The 22,176-nt window shown below is 58.8% G+C and overlaps 2 protein-coding genes across 8 annotated transcripts; both read left to right on the forward strand.

The window, feature by feature from the left end:
* Nucleotides 1-39: 39 nt before the first annotated feature.
* HR (HR lysine demethylase and nuclear receptor corepressor) lies at nucleotides 40-15,354 on the forward strand. Of its 7 annotated transcripts, none has more exons than XM_057724577.1 (19): nucleotides 40-174; nucleotides 1,432-2,082; nucleotides 2,818-3,607; nucleotides 4,847-4,997; nucleotides 5,076-5,263; nucleotides 6,670-6,837; nucleotides 7,692-7,781; nucleotides 7,960-8,075; nucleotides 8,924-9,005; nucleotides 9,394-9,557; nucleotides 9,674-9,910; nucleotides 10,089-10,254; nucleotides 10,446-10,515; nucleotides 10,682-10,812; nucleotides 10,929-11,048; nucleotides 11,147-11,352; nucleotides 13,153-13,317; nucleotides 13,723-13,851; nucleotides 13,990-15,354. In XM_057724577.1, the coding sequence occupies exons 2-19, from the start codon at nucleotides 1,471-1,473 to the stop codon at nucleotides 14,050-14,052; spliced, it is 3,648 nt and encodes a 1,215-aa protein (XP_057580560.1). In that variant the 5' UTR covers nucleotides 40-174; nucleotides 1,432-1,470; the 3' UTR covers nucleotides 14,053-15,354. The 7 variants fall into 7 exon arrangements, 5 of the variants coding, with proteins under 5 accessions (XP_057580560.1, XP_057580563.1, XP_057580565.1 ...); XM_057724580.1 differs by having other exon boundaries at nucleotides 11,147-11,262; XM_057724582.1 differs by having other exon boundaries at nucleotides 9,674-9,715.
* NUDT18 (nudix hydrolase 18) lies at nucleotides 14,908-21,995 on the forward strand. Its single transcript, XM_057720645.1, has 5 exons — nucleotides 14,908-14,934; nucleotides 15,104-15,224; nucleotides 19,180-19,739; nucleotides 20,659-20,872; nucleotides 21,120-21,995. Exons 1-5 carry the CDS (start codon nucleotides 14,908-14,910, stop codon nucleotides 21,713-21,715), a joined length of 1,518 nt encoding a protein of 505 aa, XP_057576628.1. The 3' UTR covers nucleotides 21,716-21,995.
* Nucleotides 21,996-22,176: the final 181 nt, after the last annotated feature.

Raw genomic sequence — 22,176 nt, forward strand, 5'->3', positions numbered from 1 at the left:
AGCGCCCCCGCCGCCCCGGGGGAAAGAGAGCGCAAGCGCGCTGAGCAGAGAGCGGGAGAACGAGTCCTCGCCCGCCGGCCGGGAGGCCCCGGAGCCGGCCCATGGGGAGAGGGCGCCCGGCGTCGGCCACCACGACCGCCGCCGCCCGCGCCGCGCCGGGCCCGTGAAGCCCAGGTAAGCGCCGAGAGGGAGTCCAGGCGCGGGACCCAACGCAGGGCATTTCTGAGCCGAGCCTGCGTCGCACGCAGGGAGTGAGCTCCCCTTGCTCCTCTGGGCTGGGCCACACCTCTGAAAGTTAGGACGCCCGACGGGCTGGACCGCGTCAGAGCGGTGGCCCCAGAAAACCCGAGCGCCCTCTGTCACGGCTCCCTGGGCTCCCTCGCCTTCTTCCTGGGGCTTCCCCCAGTGGGCCGATGTGGCCGTGCTGGGAGACCGCTGCGGCTCTGGTGCCACCTGTCATCCTGGTCCTTTGCACGCACGTTCAATTTTCCCTCCTTTGCCTCTCTCTGGGGCCCAGCCCGCTTTCCCCGCCTCCTTCCCTCCCCTCGGCTAGGCTGCAGTTACCAGCGTCCACCGGCCGCCCTAGCACGGCCGGCAGGACTGGGGCATCTTGACCCATCCCTGCTAAGGCCTCTAACCCCGCTCCCCTGCGTGGGCTCACTCCTTCCTTTGCGGGCAGAGGTGGAGACCCCAGCTCCCAGCAGTTGTCCTGGGCTCTGCCTCAGAAGACAAGAAACTGCACAGCACCGGGAAGAGGCAGACTGGGGCCAGGTGTAGGGGGAGATTCCAGACAGCAGCCCTCCCCCCCACCCAGCACCCCCCTGCCTGACCTGCCTGCACTTCCCACCCAAACAAGCCTGGCACCGCTGAGGGCTGGGGGTGGAGAAGCAGCACCCCCAGAACCACAGACGGCAGTGCTGAGATGAGGCTTCCGAGACTGCCCATTTCCCAGCCCTATTTTACACAAGGCCCAGAGGAGTGATGTGACTTACCCAAGGTCACACAGCAGGTGATGGGATCAGGGCCAGGATCCAGTCTTCTTGTCTCCCAGTGCAGTGTTTTCCACAGAGCTCATCTTTTGGGTTCTTGCCCTCTGTCCTTCCCATGGCTCATGACCAGTTCCAGGCTCAGTGAGGCCAGGACGTGTCATCCTAGAGATGGCAGACTCTGGTGAGGGGCTCTGGCCCAGGTGGGCTGTCAAGTTCCAAGCGTTTGGGGGAAGGGGTGACCTCCCCACACTGGAGCATCCCACCCAGGTTAGCCCTTCAAGTCTCATGTGGGCAGGCAGAATGGAGCCCAGCTGTAGGCTGACACTTGCCTTACTGGTTTGGGGTGCCTTGGTGCTGCCAGGGCGGTACCCGTTCTGTACGAGGTAGTAGGCTGCTTGAGACCTGTGCCTAAGCAGTTCATGCCTTGGTGGTTATGCTCCAGGGACACCCTCTGGGAGAGCCCCATGAGGGCAGGAGAGTGATGGAGAGTACGCCCAGCTTCCTGAAAGACAGCCCAGCCTGGGAGAAGACAGCCCCTGAGAACGGCATCGTGGGACCAGAGCCGGATACCCCACCACAAGATGGCCTGCACCCTGCAGCACTGTGCCTGGGAGAGCCTGCTCCTTTCTGGAGGGGTGTCCTGAGCACCCCAGGCTCCTGGCTGCCCCCTGGCTTTCCCCAGAGCCCCAAGGACACGCTCCCACTGGTGGAGGGCGAAGGCCCCCGAAATGGGGAGAGGAAGGCTAGCTGGCCGGGTGGCAAGGAGGGGCTGCGCTGGAAGGAAGCGATGCTTACCCATCCGCTGGGATTCTGTGGGTCAGCGTGCCCACCTTGCTACGGCCCCCTGATTCCTCAGCATGACGGTGGACCTCCCAAGAATGACCCTGTGGCCTTCCGGCCCTTGCACTGTCCCTTCCTTCTGGAGACCAAGATTCTGGAGCGAGCTCCCTTCTGGGTGCCCCCCTGCTTGCCACCCTACCTAGTCTCCAGCCTGCCCTCAGAGCGTGCATGTGACTGGCCCCTGGCCCCACGCCCCTGGGTGTACTCCGGGGGCCAGCCCAAAGTACCCTCTGCCTTCAGCTTAGGCAGTAAGGTGAGTGTTGGAGCAGAGAGGGTACCTGGGGCTCAGGCCATGCAAGGGGACTCAGTGGCCCCCAAGCAACCCTGCCTGGGCCAAACCACTCTGCCCTTCCATTTTGATGAAAAGATAAGGTGGTACCCAGGCAGAGGAAGAGTCTCTCAGCTCAGATGTGGTCAACCCCAAGCAATTCCTCTTCTGAGCAAACTCGTCTCATTGGGCCTCATCTGCCTTTGGGCCATTTCAGGAATTGACTCACCCATTGTTCACTCAGAACAAGGCCCTGGGAACTAGGGCCTCACAATGTGTGGTCTTGGCCTGGGGGAGGGGCAGACAAGGCCCTCTATCTGGGAGGGGGATGTGCAGGTGGCCCCATGGCCTGTACCTATGGCACCTCCCGCACAAGGGACCCCCAGGGTCTTCTCAGGAATGAGATGTAAAATATTTTGAATCCAGTATGGTACAGGGCATCACACAATCTGAATAGATCCTAGAGGCCCTTTGACTGTACCAGGCATTAACCCTTTAGTTGCTGGATGATGGGGAGATCTGAGAAATCCTGGGAATAACCAGGGCTGTGGGGGGTTGGGGGGGCAGCTAGGAGACCAGTGCCTATTAACCAGTATGTTCTTCAGTATTTTCACAACCCTTAAAGCCACACAGACGCACACCTGCTGGTTGTCAGTTCTGCTCCTTTTAAGCACTGGGAAGCAAATTCAGCACGAGCTTAATCCCTTCTCCTCTCTTTAGGGCTTTTACCACAAGGATCCAAGCATTCTCAGGCTGGCAAAGGAGCCATTGGCAACTGTGGAACCTGGGTTGTTGGGCTCAGCCCCTGGTGGGCATCTCCAGAGAACTGGGGAGGTGGAACGCCCTTCACTGCACCAGAGGGATGGAGAGACAGGCGTGGGCAGACATCAGAATCTTTGCCCCCTTCTCCTGGGGCCTCCAGACAGTATTCCTCAGACCCCATGGCCCACCTGTTCTCCTGGCCTGGTTCATACTCTTGACAATATCTGGGCTGTACCAGGAGGTGGGAGCCTTGGGTACCAGCTGGGGACGTCAGCCACATCAAGGTGCCCCTCTCTTGGGCCTCCTACCAGCCAGATGGGCTGTTCCTCATCTCACCCACCAGCTAGAGATGGAGGTCTTGGCCCTTGTGGGAAGTGCCAGGAGGACCTGGAGGGGGGCACCAGTGGGCCCAGCGAATCCAGCGAGGAAGCACACAAGGACCCTGGTCCCAGGGCCTGCCCGCCCAGCCATCACACCAAGCTGAAGAAGACGTGGCTCACACGACACTCTGAGCAGTTTGGGTGCCCAGACAGCTGCTCTGGGGAGGAGGAGAGCCCAGTGGCCCAGCTGCGGGCCCTTAAGAGGGCAAGCAGCCCCGAGGTCCAGGGAGCTGTGGGCAGCCCAGCTGCCAAGCGCCCGTCCGGCCCTTTCCTGGGCAGTGTGGGGCAGGGGGCCAGAGGCTGGCAGGAGGTGCTGGACTCATCACTTGGGGACAAGGCAGAGGCAGAACAGCATGATGACCACAGAGGTAAGGGGGCAGGGAAGGGGTTGCAGGGGGCCTACTTGGGAGGGCGCAGCCAGGACTGGGGCTTTGCAGGAAGGTGGGGTCAGTAGTCCTTCATCACACCCAGCTGTCCGACTGCGCACCTGGATGGGACAGCGCTCTGGGAGTTCTTTAACATCTACAGGCCAGACCCTTCCAGCAAGTGGCCCTTATTTTCATGTGCCTCCTCCCAAGCCATGGCGTGTTGGTGACAGTGTAATGACAGGGTTCAGAGCATGGACTTCAGAGTCAGAGTACCTGGGTCCTGACTTTGCTGATCGGTGCTGTGTGACCTTGGGCTAGTTACTTCACCTCTCTGGGCATCAGTTTCTCCATCTATAAAATGGGGATAAAGACAGCACCTACCTCATAAAGACTGCTGCAAAGATTAAACAGCATCATTCACATAAAGGACACTTAGTAAGCACTCAATGAACAGTCACCTTTGTGATTATTTGTGCCACAAATGCCCCGTTGGAGGGATTGCCTCTCCTGAAGGACCCCTTGTCCGGCCTCAGGAGCAAACAACTACTCTCTTGGCCAGCTGGATCATGGAAACTCAGTTTGGACTCTGCCAGTGTTAGGACTCGGGCACATCTTGGACCCCTCTGTCACGCTGTGCCCTTCGCGGAGGGTTCTGGCAATGCCAGCCCCAGCCTTGGTTCTTCTGGATCACCTCAGTTTCTTGGCCTCCTGGACTGCTGGGCCTGGATCAGGACTCTTTCACTGGCCTTGCACCCCGGCACCTGGCATGGGTCTGTCCACACTCTCCCAGGCCTCTGCCTGGGCTGGGAAGCTGTTGGCGCCTCCACCTTCTTGGGTTACTGCACCTGTGGCCTGTGTTGAAACTCTCTGGCCTTCTCACCTTCCAGCGCCCTCTGTCCACGTCGGGATTGTCTCCTCACGCTGTCATGCAGCCAGCGGTGTCACTGAGCCCGAGACAGAGCTATCCCAAGTCCACACGGACCGGCTCATGCGCCCCAGCTACCCCAGCCTCGGGCCCAGCACAGCACAGCCCCCTCCTGGCTCACCAGCCTGTGTCAGGGCTCAGCCTTGTTGAGGTTTCTGTTTGCCTGGTTCCCTCTTTCCGAATCAGGCCTCTTAGGCCTGGGCCTAGGGGCTGCGCCGGCTCTGTGTGGGGACAGACTGGGTGCTAAGGCAGGGCCTGGGGTTCACAGAAGCCCAGGAAGCCCAGACTCCTGACCAGTAGCCTTGTCCCCTCAGGACCCCGAGACGGCAGCGCCAGCCACCAGGACCCGGGGCTCCAGGATACACCTTGTGCGGCTCCCCCGGCAGGCGTGACTCAGTGCCAAAGCTGTGCCCAGGCAGCTGGTGAGGCGGGAGTGCCGGCCTGCCACTCCCAGCCAGTGTCCAGGTGAGCCTGTTGCCCCTGACTGCCCCCAGCATCCTCGCGGAGGGGCTCCTAGCTCACCTTCCTCTGCCCTGCCTCCAGATTGCCCCTGGGAGGGGAGCCGCAGCAGGAGGAAGACTCTGCAGCCAGCTCCGAGGAGGGAGGAGGGTCTGGCCCAGAGGCTGGGCTCAGCGTGGGCCTCGCCAAGCACCTGCTAAGTGCTCTGGGAGACAGACTGTGCCGTGTGCTGCGGAGAGAGCGGGAGGCCTTGGCCTGGGCCCAGCGGGAAGGTGAGCGGGCCCCACCGGGCATTCAGGACCCCGGGATGGCCGGGCCCTGTGGTCAGCGCTTTCACAAGGAGCGTGGGGCCTCCCTCCCCCAGCACTGCCTGGGGGTCCTGCCGCCAGGCCAGCTCGGGGAGAACTCTGCCCGGCTGTGCCCTTATTCCCAGCTCAGGCTCTGAGTCAACTTGTATTCTGAAGTTTCTGGCCTGGGCGGGGGATGTTGGGAAGGTGTAAAACCTGGTCTGGCCCAACCCTCTCAGAGCTTTGGGTTTGCTGGGGAAACAGGACTGCATGCCAGGTGTCTGCAAGAGCACTGGGAAGCGGGGGAGCTCCCTGCTGCTTTGCACGGGAAGGAAGGCCTCCGGGGTGTCAGGCTGTTGGGCCCCTGAAAGCCGGCAGGATTGGAGCTGAGGTTAGAGATGGGAGGAGCACGAGGCAGTCAGCTAGACCCTTCTGCATCCCTTCCACGGGATGCCGGAAAACACACCTGCTGTTTTGTCCCTCCCTGGATGAAGCCCACTGGTGGCTCCCTTTTGTCCAGGGAAGTCCAGCCCCTTCCGCTTTCACAGCCCTCCCCTGTCCACCCTGCCACTCCCTTCACCCAGATTCCCGGCACACCGCATCACTGCCCAGCCCTCTCGGCTCACCCAAGCTTACCCGCCCCCTCGGGCCTTGGCACCCTCTGTTCCCTCTGTCTGGAAATCCCTTCTTCTCCCTTCCTACCTGGTGCATGAAAACTCACTCATCGCTCAGGGACCATTTGTGCAGCTGTCCCCACCCTCCTCCTTCCATCCCACTCGCACTCTGGCACCCCACCCCATGATGCCAAGAGCATTGCCATGGTTCTGGGCCCATCTCCCCCCTGGGAGGCGAGTGCTGGGAGCACAAGCGCCAGGTCCTGACCAGCTCTGAATCCCCAGCACCCAGCACCCAGCCCCGGACAGGACAAGTACGTGTCCGATGAGTGTATGAGCGTGGGCTCACTGGCCAACCTCCCACCTACCAATAAGGGCTTAGTCTGAAACTCTGGGTGAGGGAAGGCGCAGCCTCCTAAGGTTTCCTCTTGAGATACAGAGGAGTCCCCTGAGGAAACACCACTGTGTTGGGAGGCGGGGGTCAAGGACCGTGTTGGGAGTCGTGTGGCTGAAGAAGCCCCGGGACAGGTACTGGGGAGGCACACCTTGCGCGGTCCTGGGAGGGCTGGCGGCAGACAGATGGTGTGGCAGGAAGGTTCTTTGCAGGGGCTGTCAACTAATCAAAGGTGACCGTACCGGGGCCTGTCTCCCTTCTGGGGAGCCCCTCCGTGGAAACGGCTCCTGTCTGTCTATCCCTGCTTAGAGGCCTCCCCCATGAGGTCCTCAAAGGGGCCACTGGCTCGAGGCCCCGCTCACCCTGTTCTCTCCTGTGGTCAGCAGGCCAGGGGCCAGCTGGGACAGAGGACAACCTGAGCATTCCACGGTCTTGTAGCCGCTGCCACCATGGACTCTTCAACACCCACTGGCGATGTCCCCGCTGCAGCCACCGGCTCTGTGTGGCCTGTGGCCGCGTGGCAGGCGCTGGGAGGGCCAGGGAGAAAGCAGGTAGGAAAGGAGGTTGGGGGGGAGGAGGGTGCTTGGAAGGGATGCTCTAGAGTTCATGGCCAGGGACTTCCCTGGTGGTCCAGTGGTTAAGACTCCGTGCTTCCACTGCGGGGGGCTCAGGTTCTATCCCTGATCAGGAAACTAAGACCCAGCATGCCTTATGGTGTGGCCAAAAAAAAAAAAAAAAGTTCATGGCCATTTCTTGGCTGTGTCTTCCTAAGAAAGTCTCCCTCCCCAGCCACCCACTGCTCAGTGCCCCTTGGAGCAGACCCTTTCCTCTCCCCAGATTAAAAGCAGTCGAGTGCCTACTCTCTGCCTCGCACTTGGCTCAGCTTGTATCTTTTTAAACCTTACAACACTGTGAGGTGGGTATCATTGCCTCCATTTTCCAGATAAGAAAAACTCAGAGAAGTTAAGTGACTTGTCCAAGATCACACAGCTAGTAAGTGTTGGGTCCAGAATTTAAAGTCAGGTCTTCGGATTCCAAGTCCTGCTATCTTCATGGTTCTCAGCTTTCTCTCCCTTGGCTCATCTCGGCCACCTCAACACTTGAAATTTCCCAGTGTTCCAGTAGACATGGCCAAAAGAGAGTGCCAGGGTCAGAAACCTTTCGGAACACCGTATTCTACATGATCATCTTGCATCTTGCAATGCACTCAGCATATTAATGGCTCTGTGTTCTGCAAGCAAAGGATCCTATGTCATTATGGAACCCAAGTTTCCCAGAAAGCCCGTGTTTTATAGACTGTCAAGATCCCCAATTTAGATATTATGCCCTTGCCCTTATTCTCTGAATGTAACCTGGAGCTACCTTGATTTCCTGACCTGCAGCATCTCCCTTCCTACCTCAACAGGCTCTCAGGAACAGTCCACAGAGAAGTGTGCCCAGGAGGCTGAACACAGTGCATGTTCCCTGATGCTCACCCAGTTTGTCTCCAGCCAGGGTGAGCCCTCTTAGAGGGGAGAGGCGTACAGAGGGCAGGTCCTGGGGGAGACCAGCTTCCTGTTTGGATGTCCCTCAGCCCGATGCCATGCTTTCCTGGTTGGTGAGGCCAAGCAGCACGGGAGTGGCCCACTGTCTGCAGTCACTGGCAAATTCCATCTCCCCTCTCTCCCTTGCAGCTTTGGCAGAATTGAGCACTGCAGTGCACCAGGTCTGGGTCAAGTTTGATATCCGGGGGCACTGCCCCTGCCAAGCTGATGCCAGGGTGTGGACCCCTGGGGATGGGAGCCAGCAGGTAAGAAGCAAGACATGGGACAGGGCACTAGACGGTGGGCCCCAGCATTAGGCCGTGTGTCTGTAGGTTCCTGAACTTGGCAGGGTTTGGTTCTTTTCTTTTGATGGGAATGGAGAGGGACATGGAAGCTGGGTGAAATCAGGTTTCTTCTCTTCTTTCCCGGGATGAGGATCCATGGAGTGAGCTCTAGCATCTGCCCCACCTCCCGCCACCCCGCCCAGTGGAAGTCCTCACTTTCTGTCTACCCAGAGCTCCCACCCTCTTTGTGCGCATTCTTGCTTTGTGTGCATTTAGCTAGAGCTGCTGGCTGGCGAGTTCCGTGTTTCCGCTCCCCAGGCACGGGCTCCTGTGGGCGGAGTGTTGGCCCACCTTCTCCCCGCACCTAACACAGAGCAGGTGCTCAGTGTGCATTTCACAAAGTTTTTATGAAGTTCATGTTTTTAGTATAAAAGTCATTTATTCAAGAAATAGTTCATTGAATGCCTTTTATGTGCCAGACACTGTACACACTCTCACTTTGGAGAATTTGGAAAATGCAGACAAGAATAAGGAAAAAAACAGCAATGGCTTATAATACCACCGTTATCATTTTGACATATTTCTTTCCAGTCATTTGCCTATATACGTATTCCAGCCTCTTGAGTATACTTTAGATTGTGCTGTAGGCATAAGTCCATGGGCATCTTTTTTCCACCTAACGTTACATCGTATGACATTTTGCTCCTTGTAAACACAAGTTTAGGATTTACAGGAGTCCACTGTTAATACTTGTGGGTTGAATTGGGTTGAGTTGCATTTGCCATTTTTAAATCTCTGGTTGGATTGGGGGTGGCGGCTGGGTTTAACAGAAGGAGCCGAAGGAGAAAACTCCGCCAACTCCACAACCTTCCTGCAACGGGGACACCAAGAGGACCAAGGACATTAAAGAGGGTGAGCAGCCCCCTGCCGCTGGCTCAGACTGTGCGGGGGAGGCTGGGGCAGCTTGGAATCCCCAGGAGAGATCGGGATTGCTTTAGCCACCCCCTCCCCCAATCACCATCTCTCTTCTCAAGTCATTCCAAAGAAAATAAATCCAAAGAAAATCTGGGACAAGCCTCCTAACCCCTCTCCAGCCAGACCCCTGCTCTGAGTCCCTCCTTTGGAGAGGTTCTGGAGAGGCTAGCAGGAAAGCTGGTGGGAGGCGAGTGCGTCCAGACCAGAGCTGAGATGGGCAGTGCCAGTGAGGACAGAGCAGACTCCACAGGGAGATGAGGGAGGAGCGTGGGCAACAGACCCTCAAGAGAAAGGTGAAGCCCCTCACCACTCTGCTCCCCCACAGAGAGCCCGGACCCCACAGAGAGCCCGGCCGAGGGCCGTGCTGGTCGAGGGCCCCTGCCTTGTCCCTCTCTCTGCGAACTGCTGGCCTCCACCGCTGTCAAACTCTGCTTGGGGCACGAACGGATACACATGGCCTTCGCCCCTGTCACTCCGGCCCTGCCCAGCGTGAGCGAGGGCACGAAGGGAGGGCCGGGGGCCTGGGACCGAAGCTGGGCTGGCCTTCCCTGCAGGATCGGGCAGGTCCTGAGCGCTCCTGCCCCTCCGCCCCGCCCTCCCCACAGGATGACCGCATCACCAACATCCTGGACAGCATCATCGCGCAGGTAGTGGAACGGAAGATCCAGGAGAAAGCCCTGGGGCCGGGGCTGCGGGCCGGGCCAGGTCTGCGCAAGGGCCTGGGCCTGCCCCTCTCACCCGTGCGGCCCCGGCTGCCTCCCCCTGGGGCTTTGCTGTGGCTGCAGGAGCCCAGGCCTCGGCAAGGCTTCCGCCTCTTCCAGGAGCACTGGAGGCAGGGCCAGGTGAGGCTCCCAGCTCTCGTGGCCTCACCTAGCCTCAGGGCCTTGATCCCGAGACCCAGGCAGACCTGATCCCTCACTCAGAGGGAGCAACAGGGTCTGTCCGCACGCTGCTCTGGTGCCCCTACGACACGCCCCGGCCTGGCCATTCTTCCTATGGCCCTTTCTTTCCCCACTACAGCCCGTGTTGGTGTCAGGGATTCAGAAGACACTGCAAGGCCACCTGTGGGGGAAAGAAGCTCTAGGAGCGCTTGGAGGCCAGGTGCAGGCACTGACCCCACGCGGGCCTCCCCAGCCCGCAAGCCTGGGCAGCACAACATTCTGGGAGGGATTCTCCCGGCCTGAGAGTGAGTATCCCTGACGTAGGGTAGAGGAACTGGGAGGCTGAGCCGGAAGGGGGGTGGGGGTGGGCAGTGACGTCCCAGAGTGGCCCTGGGGGCAGCTGGAAGCAGAGCCCGGGAGAAACTGGGCTCTGTTGCTGCCTCTGGGCCACGGAGGTTCCTCCCTGGGCCAATGGCCTTGCTGTCTCCTCCTCTAGTTCTCCCAAAGTCAGAGGAGGGCTCGGTCTTCCTGCTGCACAGACCTCTGGGGGACGAGGACACCAGCAGGTATGTGGTGCTGAGGGCTGGCCGCGCCTCCCTGCCTCTCCTCCTTGGCCCTGTGATGGTCGGGGCTCCGTGCTCGCCTCGGGGAGTTACCCTAGTCTCAGGGGCTTGGATGGGGTCTCTGGTGCCTGAATTGAGCCTGTGGGGCATGACACCCCCCTACACACAGGGTGGAGAACCTGGCTGCCAGCCTGCCACTCCCAGAGTACTGTGCCCGCCGTGGGAAACTCAACCTGGCCTCCTACCTCCCTCCCGGCCCTGTCCTGTGTCCACTGGAGCCCCAGCTGTGGGCAGCCTACGGTGAGTGTCTGTTCCTGCCCAGCCCCCACCCTCTTCCTATCATCTCCGAGAACGCGAGCGTCAGTGCCAAGGTCCCGGGGCCCATGCCCAGCTGTCCTTCCTCTACCCCCATGCAGGTGTGAGCCCACACCGTGGGCACCTGGGGACCAAGAACCTCTGCGTGGAGGTGACTGACCTGGTCAGTGTCCTGGTACGTGCTGAAGCCCCACTGCCTGCCTGGTGCCGGACACAGAAAGGTGCGTCCTTGGCTGGAAGCAGGCATGGGCACAAGCCGCAGGTGCCAGGTGCGGTCTCTGCCGGCCCTGGGCCCTCCTGAGCCGTCTTTCTCCCCCAGATCTCCTCTCTGGCCTGGACGGGGAGGGGCTCTGGTCTCCGGGCAGCCAGGTCAGCACCGTGTGGCACGTGTTCCGGGCACAGGACACCCAGCGCATCCGTTCTTTTCTCCAGATGGTGAGGAGGGGGCTGGGAGCCCTCCCCTTTCCCTCCCAGCCCCAGGAGCTCTCCCTCTGTGTGTGCCCCATGTGCTCGCTCCCTCGCCAGGTGAGCCGGACTCAGTGGGTGCAGAGAAGGGAGACTGGGCCCTTACGGGAAGTGTGCAGTGGGGCACACGGAAAGTGGGGGGCTGAGGCAGGACCTAGTGATGAAATGAAGCCAGAGCTGCCACAGGCTGGGCACTGTGCTGAGGGCCTTGGGTTCATTATCTCCGTTAATTGTCACAACCACTCCGTGCGGTAGGTAGTGCTGCTTTCCCATTTTGCAGATGAGAACACTGAGGCTGAGTGGGAAAGCTGGGACCCGAGCTTGCGGCGGTTCCCAGCCTGGGTCGCTACACTGTGTTCCCCTTGGAGGCAGGCAGCCTCCCCTCCGCAGGCTCCTGGTGGGGGCTGGCAGAAGGGCAACGGGAACCTCGCTGAGAATCTGTCTCACTGCTCCCCTCTCCAGTGTTTGCAGCTTATGAGGAGGTGCCCTTGGAGATGCTGCAGGGAAGGGCTGAGGGGGGCAGTGTGGTAGGTGGAAGGAGAGACAGGACCAGGAGAGGGGGCAGGGAAGGAGAAGAGGGGGTGAGCAGGAGGCAGGAAGCTCTGGGCAGTGGGCGAAGCCCTGTGTTTCCAAAGCTCAGCTGAGCCCTAATTGTCCTGGGGGAAGGACACCCCCCGCAAGTGCCACCCCTGCTCAGGCCCACGTGCACACACAGACACGCAGGTGTCAACATGGCTGTCCACTGCCACCCTCCTGCCCACGGGAAATGCAGACACACGGCGGGACTCACACAGGTGCTGGAACACGCAGAGGGGAGCAGACAGCAGCACACCTTCATACACAGATGGCCTTGTCTGGTGTGGGTGTGGCCGGCTGTGGGCGGTCCTGCGTGGCTGAACCCCGGATGATTCACGGGGAAGGTCTGAGGGGCACATTCTCACTGGGTGGCCTGGAAAACGCTGCTCACTTGCCGGCTGGACTTCCTTGGCAGCTGCCTGGGGTTACCCTAGGGTCCAACTTGACTCACCAGCCTTCCCTCTTCCCGTGGCCCAGTCTTGGAGGCCTGAGTGCTAAGCCCAGGGGTAATTGCTGCGGTTCTAGCTGAAGGGCAGGATGGAGCTGGTGGGCAACTGGAGCGCGATAATGGGTTCACCTCTGCAGGTGTTCCTTGGCCTCCACGAATCCCTGTCTGCCCAAGGAGCTCCCCACTCTGGTTGGGCAGGTGAGGGCCCCCAAAGCTGTGCCTGATTCAGAGGCCTCAGCATGGACAGGCACGCAGGTCCATCCACTGGGAGTCAGAACTTCCACGTGGCTGTGCCTTTTCTGGATCTGGGATCTTAGAAGAATCTGACGAATGCTTCAGAGGGTCTCCCCAGGGATGTACGGCTACCTACTCACCTACAATTTAGCTCACAGTTCAGGATGTCCACAGGACTCCACAAATTAAGAGCTCCTGGCGTAGATGGTTTATGAGTTGAGATTACACAGGATGTTTTCCTGGGTTTTGGAAAAAGGGGTACCTTTGAACGAGGGAGCAGAGGGCCCAGGGCCAGGGCCACAGAGGCTATTCAAGGTATCTAGCCTCAGGAAAAGCGGGATTTAGACCCCCAGCCTCAGAGCCCTTAATGCTTTCCTCTCAGCTCCTTCCAGCCAGATCTCTGTTCTGCCAACCTGAGCGGGCCCAGCTCCTCACCACCCGGCTCCTGTCTCTCGCAGCCCTATGTCCTCCCCTGCCTGCCCTTCGAGACTTGACCCCGCCGCTCTTTACTGCGCCGCTGGCCTTCCCGGAGCCCGCGCCCCATCTGCCCGTGGCCCCGCCCGAGTCTCCCCCCTTGCTCACTCCTCCTTCTCTTCTTTGAGGTGTGCCCAGCCGGGACGGGAAACTTGGAGCCTGGGACCCCAGGCGGCTGCTACCTGGACGCGAGGCTGCGGCGGCGCCTGCGGGAGGAGTGGGGTGTGAGCTGCTGGACCTTGCTGCAGGCCCCCGGAGAAGCCGTGCTGGTGCCCGCGGGGGCTCCCCACCAGGTGCTTCCCCAGCGTGCGCCGGCAGGGACTCTTCGGAGAGCTCAGAATATCGGGAGCACTCCCCAGCCTGCTATACCCTGGTCCCCCGCAGTTCTCCTCCAGAGCTCGGCAGAGCGGGAAGTCACACCTCCATTGTAGGGACCAGGAGAAGCCTAGTGGCCTTGAAGTCCGCAAGCCAACTGGGCTCTATGTCCTTGGGTGCCCAGGCTGCCTATGCCGTCCCTGGTATCCTCTTGGCCTGCTTTTGGCCACGCCCTTTGGGGTGCCTGGTGCTGGACGTGGGGCCTCTGCTCTCTGGGAGCTGGGTGGGGGTCATCATGGGACATAGACCTCAGGGACCGGAGGGGCAGGATGCGTCATCCTGAGTCTCCACTGACCCTCCTGCCCGCCCCTTCCCTGGCACAGGTGCAGGGCCTGGTAAGCACCGTGAGCGTCACTCAGCACTTCCTGTCCCCCGAGACCTCTGCCCTCTCTGCTCAGCTCTGCCACCAGGGGCCCAGCTTGCCCCCTGACCACCACCTGCTTTATGCCCAGGTGAGTGTGACACTGGTCGGGAGCCCAGATGTGCTGCCCAATTCCCCCCACAGCACAGCTGGGCCCAGGAAGGGCATTCTCGGCGGGGAGAGCCCAGGGGCGTGACTGTAAACTCCTTGTCCTCTCTCTTTCTCCTAGATGGACTGGGCTGTGTTCCAAGCAGTGAAGGTGGCTGTGCGAACATTGCAGGAGGCTAAATAGGGGGATCCCAGGTGTCCGGGGCGGGGGGCGGGGGCAGGCAGACCAGTGCTCAGCCCAGGCACAGCTTTGGCAGAGAATGGCACTGGGGAACTTGGGGACTTTAGGGCGGTCCCCAAAGCACCACTCTGGATACAAGCAGGGTACCCCCGTTCCCTGCCCCTGACCTGAGCCCTAACTCCAATACCCACAGTGCCACTGAAGCTCACAACTGCCCTTTGCAGGCTGGCACCTGCTCTGTCCCCGAGCCCCTCTACATGGTACCAGACCCACATTGGGGGTGACTGTCTCCCTCCAACTCCTGCCCCCAACCCAGGAGACAAACAGCCCTTCCTTGGGGGGCTTCGGGAATCATTCTGGCTTAAGCAACATGTGCTGCTGCTTCATCTGCTGTCTCACCTGTGCCTGAACTCCGCTGACACCACCTACATCCTTCCGGGCTCCTAGGCAGCCCTTCTCACTGCAGGCGTGCTGGACAAGGGGTCACCGACATCCTGCCCTCTTGCCAGAGAGCTGTGAAGTGTGGGGAGGGGCGGTATCAGGCCACTGCCCAGACTTGGCTGGAGGGGGTGATATGGGCGAGCCCCCATCCCTGCTCCCTTCACTTGCCTCCCTCCTTCCCGATTTCCATTAAAGGCTGTTGTTTTGTGAGTGCTGCCGTGTGGCTGGCCCTGCTCCTGCAGGCCACATGGACTGGGGAGGGAGGGGACACATGGGAATGGAGCAGGGTGGGAAGGGGCGGAGGCTGTGGGGACAGGGACCTCAAACACCCCTGCCTGCTCTTCTTAGGGTGGGGGGCAGGGTTCCTCCCTCCCACAGAGGAGCAGGTGGAGCCTTCCAAGTGGGCTGCCCTTGAGGATGCTCCTGACAACGGGCAAGGCGGAGGTCGGGGCCCCAGCAGCAAGCCTCTCTCCTTGTGTGGCACCAGAGATTTGGGAGCCCTAACCCTCCCTGCAAACTCCAGGCTACCCCACCTCTCCTGTCTGACCTGACCTGGAGCTCCGGGGGTCTGGCCCAGGAGAGCCCCTGATCAGCCTTCTACACTTGCTCTTAGCCAAAAGGCCGAGAAGCGATCCTGCTCAGCCTTCTGCCCTCGGTGCCCATGGCCAGCCCCACGCTCACTGGCCAGTTGCCTGAGACAGTTGACAGCCCCTCCCCACCCCCGGGGCCCTCTGGTGTGGCTCCACCCACGCCCCTGCCCTTGTGTATCTCAGCCCCAATATGCTCCGGCTCTTGTTACAATTGTTCCTGCGGTGGTTTGGGGAATGTTTTTTTACGAAATAAAATTTTTTATAATAAATTTCATATACTTTTAGAACATTTAGAAAATAAGAAAAAGAAACCTGTAAACCCACCTCCACTCACCTCTAATCCAACCACTATTAGTATTTTGGTGTATTTCCTTTAGTCTTTTCTCCAGGGATCTGCTTTACACATGGTTGAATTGGGATGCTTTGTACTGGGTTTCCTTCTGTGACACTGTATTGTGATCATTTTCTGGGTTGCTGTCTAACCTTTATTCCCTTAAGTGGCTTGGCAGTGATTTACATAATCAGCCCTCGTTTTTTAAAAAATTAGGTTTTTTCCATTGTTTGCAAAGCTAGGTTATTTTCATTTTTTTCCCAGGATAGGAAAAAAAGGAAAAAATTAAGGAACTGCTACACTTTACATTGCCAGTGTTTTAACTGATCTCATCGAATCCCTCATCATGACTTCGGGTCAATATTATTTATTTCCATTTTACAGAAGAGGAAACAGGCAGGCTGGAGTTAAGTGCGTCCCCCAAGGTCACACAGTAATTTTAGTGGCAGAATTGGGACTTGAACCAAGTTTCCTGACTGAGCCGCCTCATTTACATTACGGTCTTCGCGCTTAATGGATTTTGCAGATGGGCTTGCTGTCCCCTCTGTCCTCTTCCTTCCGGTATAGGCACTTCACAGCTGATCACATTCCAAGTGGCACGGAGTGACCATCCTTACCTACACTTCACCTTGTATAGCCATGTCCTGATGTCACCCCAGAACCCCAAACACGGGCTCCTTCCTGTATGAAGATGGGGATGGCCCTGGGATGGGCCCTCTCTTCCCTCCAGACCTCTCTGCAGCCTCCCCTTTCATGGCAGGTCACAGCACCCTTGAGGGCATATTGGGTCTGGCTGCTGGCAAACAGCAGGTGGACCAAATGTTCCAGAATCCGACCTGGGAATGAAGCCAGTCCAGGTGGGGACTGACCATGAGACAGCTTGGGGCACTTGGTGACACTCTTCCTCAAGGAGACTCAGCAGGTCAACCTCCAGTCCAGCCCTTCCCTTTGAGCCTCTGCTTCTCCCAGCATCCCACAGTGCACCTGCTCCAGCCCCCTCACTGGCCTAGACATCACAGAGGCACAGCCCTCAGAGCTGGAAGTGACCTCAGAGTGTGTATATCCAACACCGCCTTTATCTTTATTCTTATCAAGTACATTTTTTAGACCTTCTTCTTTGGCCATGCCACGTGGCTTGTGGGATCTTAGTTCCCTGACGAGGGACTGAACCCAGGCCCTAGGCAGTGAAAGAGCTGAGTCCCAAGCACTGGACAGCCCGGGAATTCCCTTTATTATTTTTTTTAAGACATTTAATTTTGAAATGATTTGAGGTTTCCAGTTGAGTCACAAAGATACTACAGAAAGTTCCCAGTTACCCTTTATCCAGCTTCCTCTCATGTGACATCTTATATAACTGTGGCACAGTGATCAAAACTAAAGGAGTTGATATTGATACAACACTATTAACTAAACAACAGACTTTATTGGGATTTCACCAGTTTTCTGTTTCAGGACCCACCCATCCACCTTACAGATGGCCTAGAGGATAGATGTGGCTCCCCCGAGGTCACCCAGCAAGCTAGTGGCAGGGCACAGACTGAAGCCAGACCACCTCCTCCCTGTACCCTGGGCTACTGTCCTCCTCATCCTTCCTACTTTGTCCAGGGCCAGGGCTGCTGCTCCCTAAATGACTCTAGCCTCATAGACACCTTGCCCCACCCTGCCTGCCTGGCCTGTTTCCGAGGTTGCCTATACTGCCTTCCTGCACATGTGTTCACACGCATATGCATGTCCACAGGCCCTAAAATGGCTGGCTCAAGCCTGGCTCCAATGGTGCTGGGAGCAGTTGTGTGGCCAACCAGTTCAGCCACTTCTGTCCACCACACTGTGTGGCCACCTACACCAGCCAGTGCCCTGCCCTCTGGGAATGCAGGACGCAGAGCAAACCTAATGGAGACCTACCTTTATTTCAGGTTCTGAACGTTTCTATCTCAGCACCCCCCTCCCTCCCTCAGCTTTCCCAGTTCTGTCTTGGGGCCTCTCCTGTCTCAGTCTGGTGTGTGCTCTCTGTCTCCCAATGCCTTGAGAAAGTCTACTTTCTGTTGCGCCCCTCAGCGTCTGCAAAGACCTGGGTACACCCCCTAGAGGGCCCTCCGCCCATGTGGGACCCTTCACAGTTTACAACTGGTTTTCAAGTTTCTCATGTGCTCCTCATCACAGAGGTGATTAAGTCCACTTAAGAGGAGAGAGGCGCTTTTCCCAGTGATCATGAGGGGAGTGGAGCTGCAGTTTGCTGCAGCCTTTGCTCTTCCAGGCAGTTAGGCCCTCTGGTGTTTATCTTAGGCTGCCTCTGAGGCTTTCAGAGCCCTGCCCAGACATGACTTCACTCTCTTCCAAATCAGCCTTGGGAGGCAGAAAGGAGTCTGGGACGAACGCTGTCCCCAGTTCACAGATGGGAAAATCAAGGTCTAAATACACACACACACACACTCGTGTGCGGTAAATACGTTGACAAGTTGCTCTGCAGTCCTGGGAGCCTGACTTCAGCCCTAAGAGTTCAGTTGTTTGGGACATGAGAGGTCTTGGACAGGGGTGGGGGCAGCAGCGTTCACCAAGTGCCTCAAAAGATTGCGGGTCCCCCAGGGGATACCTCACAACCTAATCCAGCACCCTGCCTCCAGGGACCTTGCAGTCAGTTCAGTATGTGAGAAGAGCCTAAGGAGGCTGATCTGATGTGGCTGGAATTCCTGAGAGTGAGGTCTAGTTATGGTGGGCCTGTAGGCACAGTTCATGAAAATGAGCCTTTGTGTGGCAGCAACAAGTGCTCTGGCCAGGAGGGCCCAGCCTGGAGGGTTGGTGGGCTGCCTGGTGATGGTGACCCACACTGGACAGTCCACAGAGCTCCTCTCATGACATCTCCCCTTCCCGACAGCCCTGGGATGGAAGAGCTGTTAGGAGCTTACTTGTACAGTTGAGGAAAGAGGCCCACAATTATTCAGGGCACAGAGCCAGCCAGGCAGCAGTGGCTGAGTATCCAGCTCCAAGCCCAGTGTTTTGTCTGCTCCACCAAGCTACTGTCCCCCTAAAAGTCACATGCTCAAAGCCCCCAGGAGGGAAAGAAAGGGGAGCCCTCACTGGGGCTGAGGAATTCAGACTTGGCTAGTTTCAGCTTCACTCCAGCTGGCCCTGCCTTTGTGTCCTGAGAGGAGGTTAAAGTAAGGTCTGAGGAGGAAAGGTCAGGCTGGGGGAGAAGCAGGAGCTCCCCAAATCAACCTACACCCCACTGTCAGTAGACCAGGACCCTGCTAACTGGGTGGGTTTGGAGGGGGACAACAAAGACGAAGGAGCAGGACCCGGCCCCTGCAGGGAAGAGGACCCTGACCCTGCGTGGGAAATGCGGCGAGCTGGGAGCCCGGACACTGCTGAGGGCTGGGCACCATGATTTTTGCCCCAAATCCCGCCCCTCCTCGCCAGGCACACCTTGACCATCCCAGCTCTGTTCCCTCCCTCCTCTGAGAGCCTGTAGCATCTCCTGCCCAAGTCAATCTTTTAACACTTGGCTTATAAGTCAGTTGACTTTCCATTATATGTCTATGTCCACGTCTCCAACTAGATTAGAATCTCCTCCAAGGCAGGAGTTCCCGTCCTCCTTGCCACGAGACAGCCACTACATTCTTAGTGAAGAAAGCAGGTTTTTTGGGAAGTGTCATTTCGGGCAAGGCCATAGCTTGTTTACGACAAAAGCTGGACGGTGGGTCCAAGCCGCGGGCCCGGTGACGTCATCGGGCACGTGACGTCAGCGACGCTGGCCGTGGCGGCGCTCCGCAGCCTGCGGGCAGGATGACGTCACCGTCGGAACCGGTGCAGACAAGCGCGCGCGGGAGGAATTAGCGAGGCTGGCAGCTGGAGACGCCGGGAAAGAGAGAGGAGGAACCAGTAAACTAGCAGAAGCGGGGCGGGGTCTGCCCCGTCCGGGCGGGGGGCCTAGCCCCCTTACGGACTGGCTCCGCCCCGCCGTGTCCGACGCGCGCCAGCCAATCCAGGCAGGCCGCGGTGACGCGCAGCCTATCAGCGGCCAGGGCTCGCCGGGCGCTTCCGTGTTTGCGAGCGCGTCCGGCCCTAATCCGCAGGGGGAGGGGGCGAGGGCGACGGGTCCCAGGGTCACCTACGTCCGCACCGCCCGGCTTGGCCCGCCTGCGGGGGCTCGCCTTCTCCCTGGGACCCCGATGGCCTCGGAAGGCCTGGCAGGGGCGCTGGCGGCCGTGCTGGGGGGCCGGGGTCTGCTTGTGCAGAGCTATGACTCGGGGCCGGCCGGGGAGCCGCCGGCGCCGGTGCGGCTGCGGAAGAACGTCTGCTACTTCGTGCTGGCCGTGTTCCTCAACGAGCAGGTGAGCGTCCGCCCGTCGGGCCCACCGCCCAGGCCTCCGGGGCTCGCAGGCAGTCCCGGTGGGATCAGAGGACCTGCCGGCAACAGCTACCGCTTCCTGGTGTGTGGCTCTTCCCAGTTTTGCAAAGCACTCTCACACTTACATCTGAGCCTTGTGCAGCGCAACTCTGCGATTGTCCTGATGGGCAAAGGAGGAAACTGAGGCCCAGGAACCTGTCTATCTCATCACTCTAGGCCTCAGTTCCTTGAGGGGAGGGCTGTCGTACTCCTCTTCCTTTCCCCAGAATCTAGCACAGTGCCCGCCGCGGAGTGGGCTCTCTTAAAGACCTGTCCGGTGCTTCAGAGACCTCCCCTGGGTCCCCTGGCCAGTAATGGCACAATCTGCGCTTACACTCAGGCCTTCTGACCCCCTGTGTGATGCTCTTTTTGGTGCTATAACAACAGCTAGAAGGCGCCAGAGCCATAGGTAGGAATTGTATGGGATGAGGGTTTGGGGTGTGTTTCAAAGCCTAGACTCCAGTGTGAGGACTGGCCACAAGCGGTTTATAAACCATGAGGGGAGGTGAGAGATACGCAGTGACTTATGCAGACATGAATCAGTGCAGAACACAAGGCAACCCATACTGGGAGGCCTAATCTCCAGCCCTGGGAACAGCTCCCAGGAATCTTAGCCCCTTGCTGAAATGGAAACCTGAATGCAAAGAGGGATGAATTTCAGAGATAGCTGCAGTCCCCAGACACACAAGGGCCAGTCCCCTGGAGAGCTCAACAACTTGAGGGTGTCCCCCAAAATGTGGGTACTGAGCAACTATATCTGAGATTTGATCTGGACCCAGGGCAAGCGAAGGCTGCTTGCTGTGCTGCTTCCCTGGAGCTCCCATCCCGGCTGTGGTGGGTGAGGATCCTTTCTCTCCCCTCAGGATGAGGTGCTACTGGTCCAGGAGGCCAAGAAAGAGTGTCGTGGGTCATGGTACCTTCCTGCAGGGAGGATGGAGCCTGGGGAGACCATTGTGGAAGCGCTGCAGCGGGAGGTGAAGGAGGAGGCTGGGCTGCAGTGTGAGCCTCTGACGTTGCTGTCTGTGGAGGAGCGGGGCCCCTCCTGGATCCGCTTCGTGTTCCTCACTCGCCCCACAGGTATGGCCCAGCGGGTGGCAGTGTGGGCAGAGGACAGCTTACATCATTCCTCCAGCTTGTCGTAAGGTGAGATGAGCCCCTGTTCTGGCTGGTATAAACCTGGCATTTCCAGATTCCAACCTGAGGACTTGACTCGGGGCCTCCCCCGGGTCAGAGCTAGATGCCTAGGTGGTCCTTTACTCTGCCAGGCCCAGCATCTCCCTCAATGTAGACCTTTTCCCCCACCCTGTCCCCTATATCTCCCCAGGTGGAATTCTCAAGACTCCCAAGGAGGCAGATGCAGAGTCCCTGCAGGCTGGCTGGTACCCACGAACCTCGCTGCCCACTCCGCTGCGAGCCCACGACATTCTGCATCTGGTAGAGCTAGCTGCCCAGTATCGCCAACAAGCCAGGCACCCTCTCCTTCTGCCCCAGGAGCTTCCCTGCAGTCTGGTCTGCCAGCGGCTTGTGGCTATCTTTACCAGTGTCCAGACAGTGTGGGTGTTGGTGGGCACACTGGGGATGCCTCACTTGCCCATCACTGCCTGTGGCTTCACTCCCATGGAGCAGCGGGGTGGCATCAAGATGGCTGTCCTGCGGCTGCTACAGGAGTGTCTGACCCTGCACCACTTGGCAGTGGAGATCAAGGGGTTGCTTGGACTGCAGCACCTGGGTAAAGATCAAACTGATGGTATCTGCCTGAACGTGCTGGTGACAGTGGCTTTTCGGAATCCAGGTACCCAAAATGAGCCCCCAAAGGTTCAGGGTGAGAACTTCTTTTGGTGGAAGGTGGTGGAGGAAGACTTGCAGAGCCAGCTCTTACAGAGGCTTCGGGAATCATCTGTTGTCCCAATCAACAGATAGGAGGCTGCTGTCAGTGGGCCAGGAGCTGGGCATCTGTGCTTCTGAGGCTTTGCCTCTGAGAGGGGCAGAAGGTTGGCAGTCAGAGATCTTCTTGCATGAGGAGCCAGACAGTTCTCCTGGTTCTCAGGGGAACTTCCATCTCTTGTTGCCATGGAGTACATCCCTGCACTGCACCAGAAGGGACACTGCCTTCAACTAAGCAAGGAGTCCAGAGCTCAAGGTCCCAGTTGCTCTGAGGGCACAATGAGGGCATGACTCCCTAAGGGGATGTGAGGACTTTCTGGACTTGAGGTGCCATCTCCCTGTCATTTACCATGCCTGCCTGGATAAAGGCCTCATCCAGATCCTCAGGCACTTAGAACATGGAATGGGGGGGCTTCCTAGGTGGCACAGTGGTCAAGAATCCACCTGCCAATGCAGGGGACACAGGTTCAATCTCTGCTCCAGGAAGATCCCACATG

Source organism: Hippopotamus amphibius, chromosome 2 (assembly GCF_030028045.1).
Source record: "Hippopotamus amphibius kiboko isolate mHipAmp2 chromosome 2, mHipAmp2.hap2, whole genome shotgun sequence".
NCBI lineage: Eukaryota > Metazoa > Chordata > Mammalia > Artiodactyla > Hippopotamidae > Hippopotamus > Hippopotamus amphibius.

What these genes read in the sequence shown, in the direction of transcription:
- NUDT18 (XM_057720645.1), top strand. Translation starts at nt 14,908, where the DNA reads ATGCTCCTGACAACGGGCAAGGCGGAG. An exon ending in TGACAACGGGCAAGGCGGAG is followed by an intron (nt 14,935 to 15,103) that starts GTCGGGGCCCCA and finishes ACTTGCTCTTAG; the next exon opens with CCAAAAGGCCGAGAAGCGAT. An exon ending in GTTCCTCACTCGCCCCACAG is followed by an intron (nt 20,873 to 21,119) that starts GTATGGCCCAGC and finishes ATATCTCCCCAG; the next exon opens with GTGGAATTCTCAAGACTCCC.
- HR (XM_057724577.1), top strand. Translation starts at nt 1,471, where the DNA reads ATGGAGAGTACGCCCAGCTTCCTGAAAGACAGCCCAGCCTGGGAGAAG. An exon ending in GACCAAGGACATTAAAGAGG is followed by an intron (nt 9,006 to 9,393) that starts GTGAGCAGCCCC and finishes GCTCCCCCACAG; the next exon opens with AGAGCCCGGACCCCACAGAG. An exon ending in ACCACCTGCTTTATGCCCAG is followed by an intron (nt 13,852 to 13,989) that starts GTGAGTGTGACA and finishes TCTTTCTCCTAG; the next exon opens with ATGGACTGGGCTGTGTTCCA.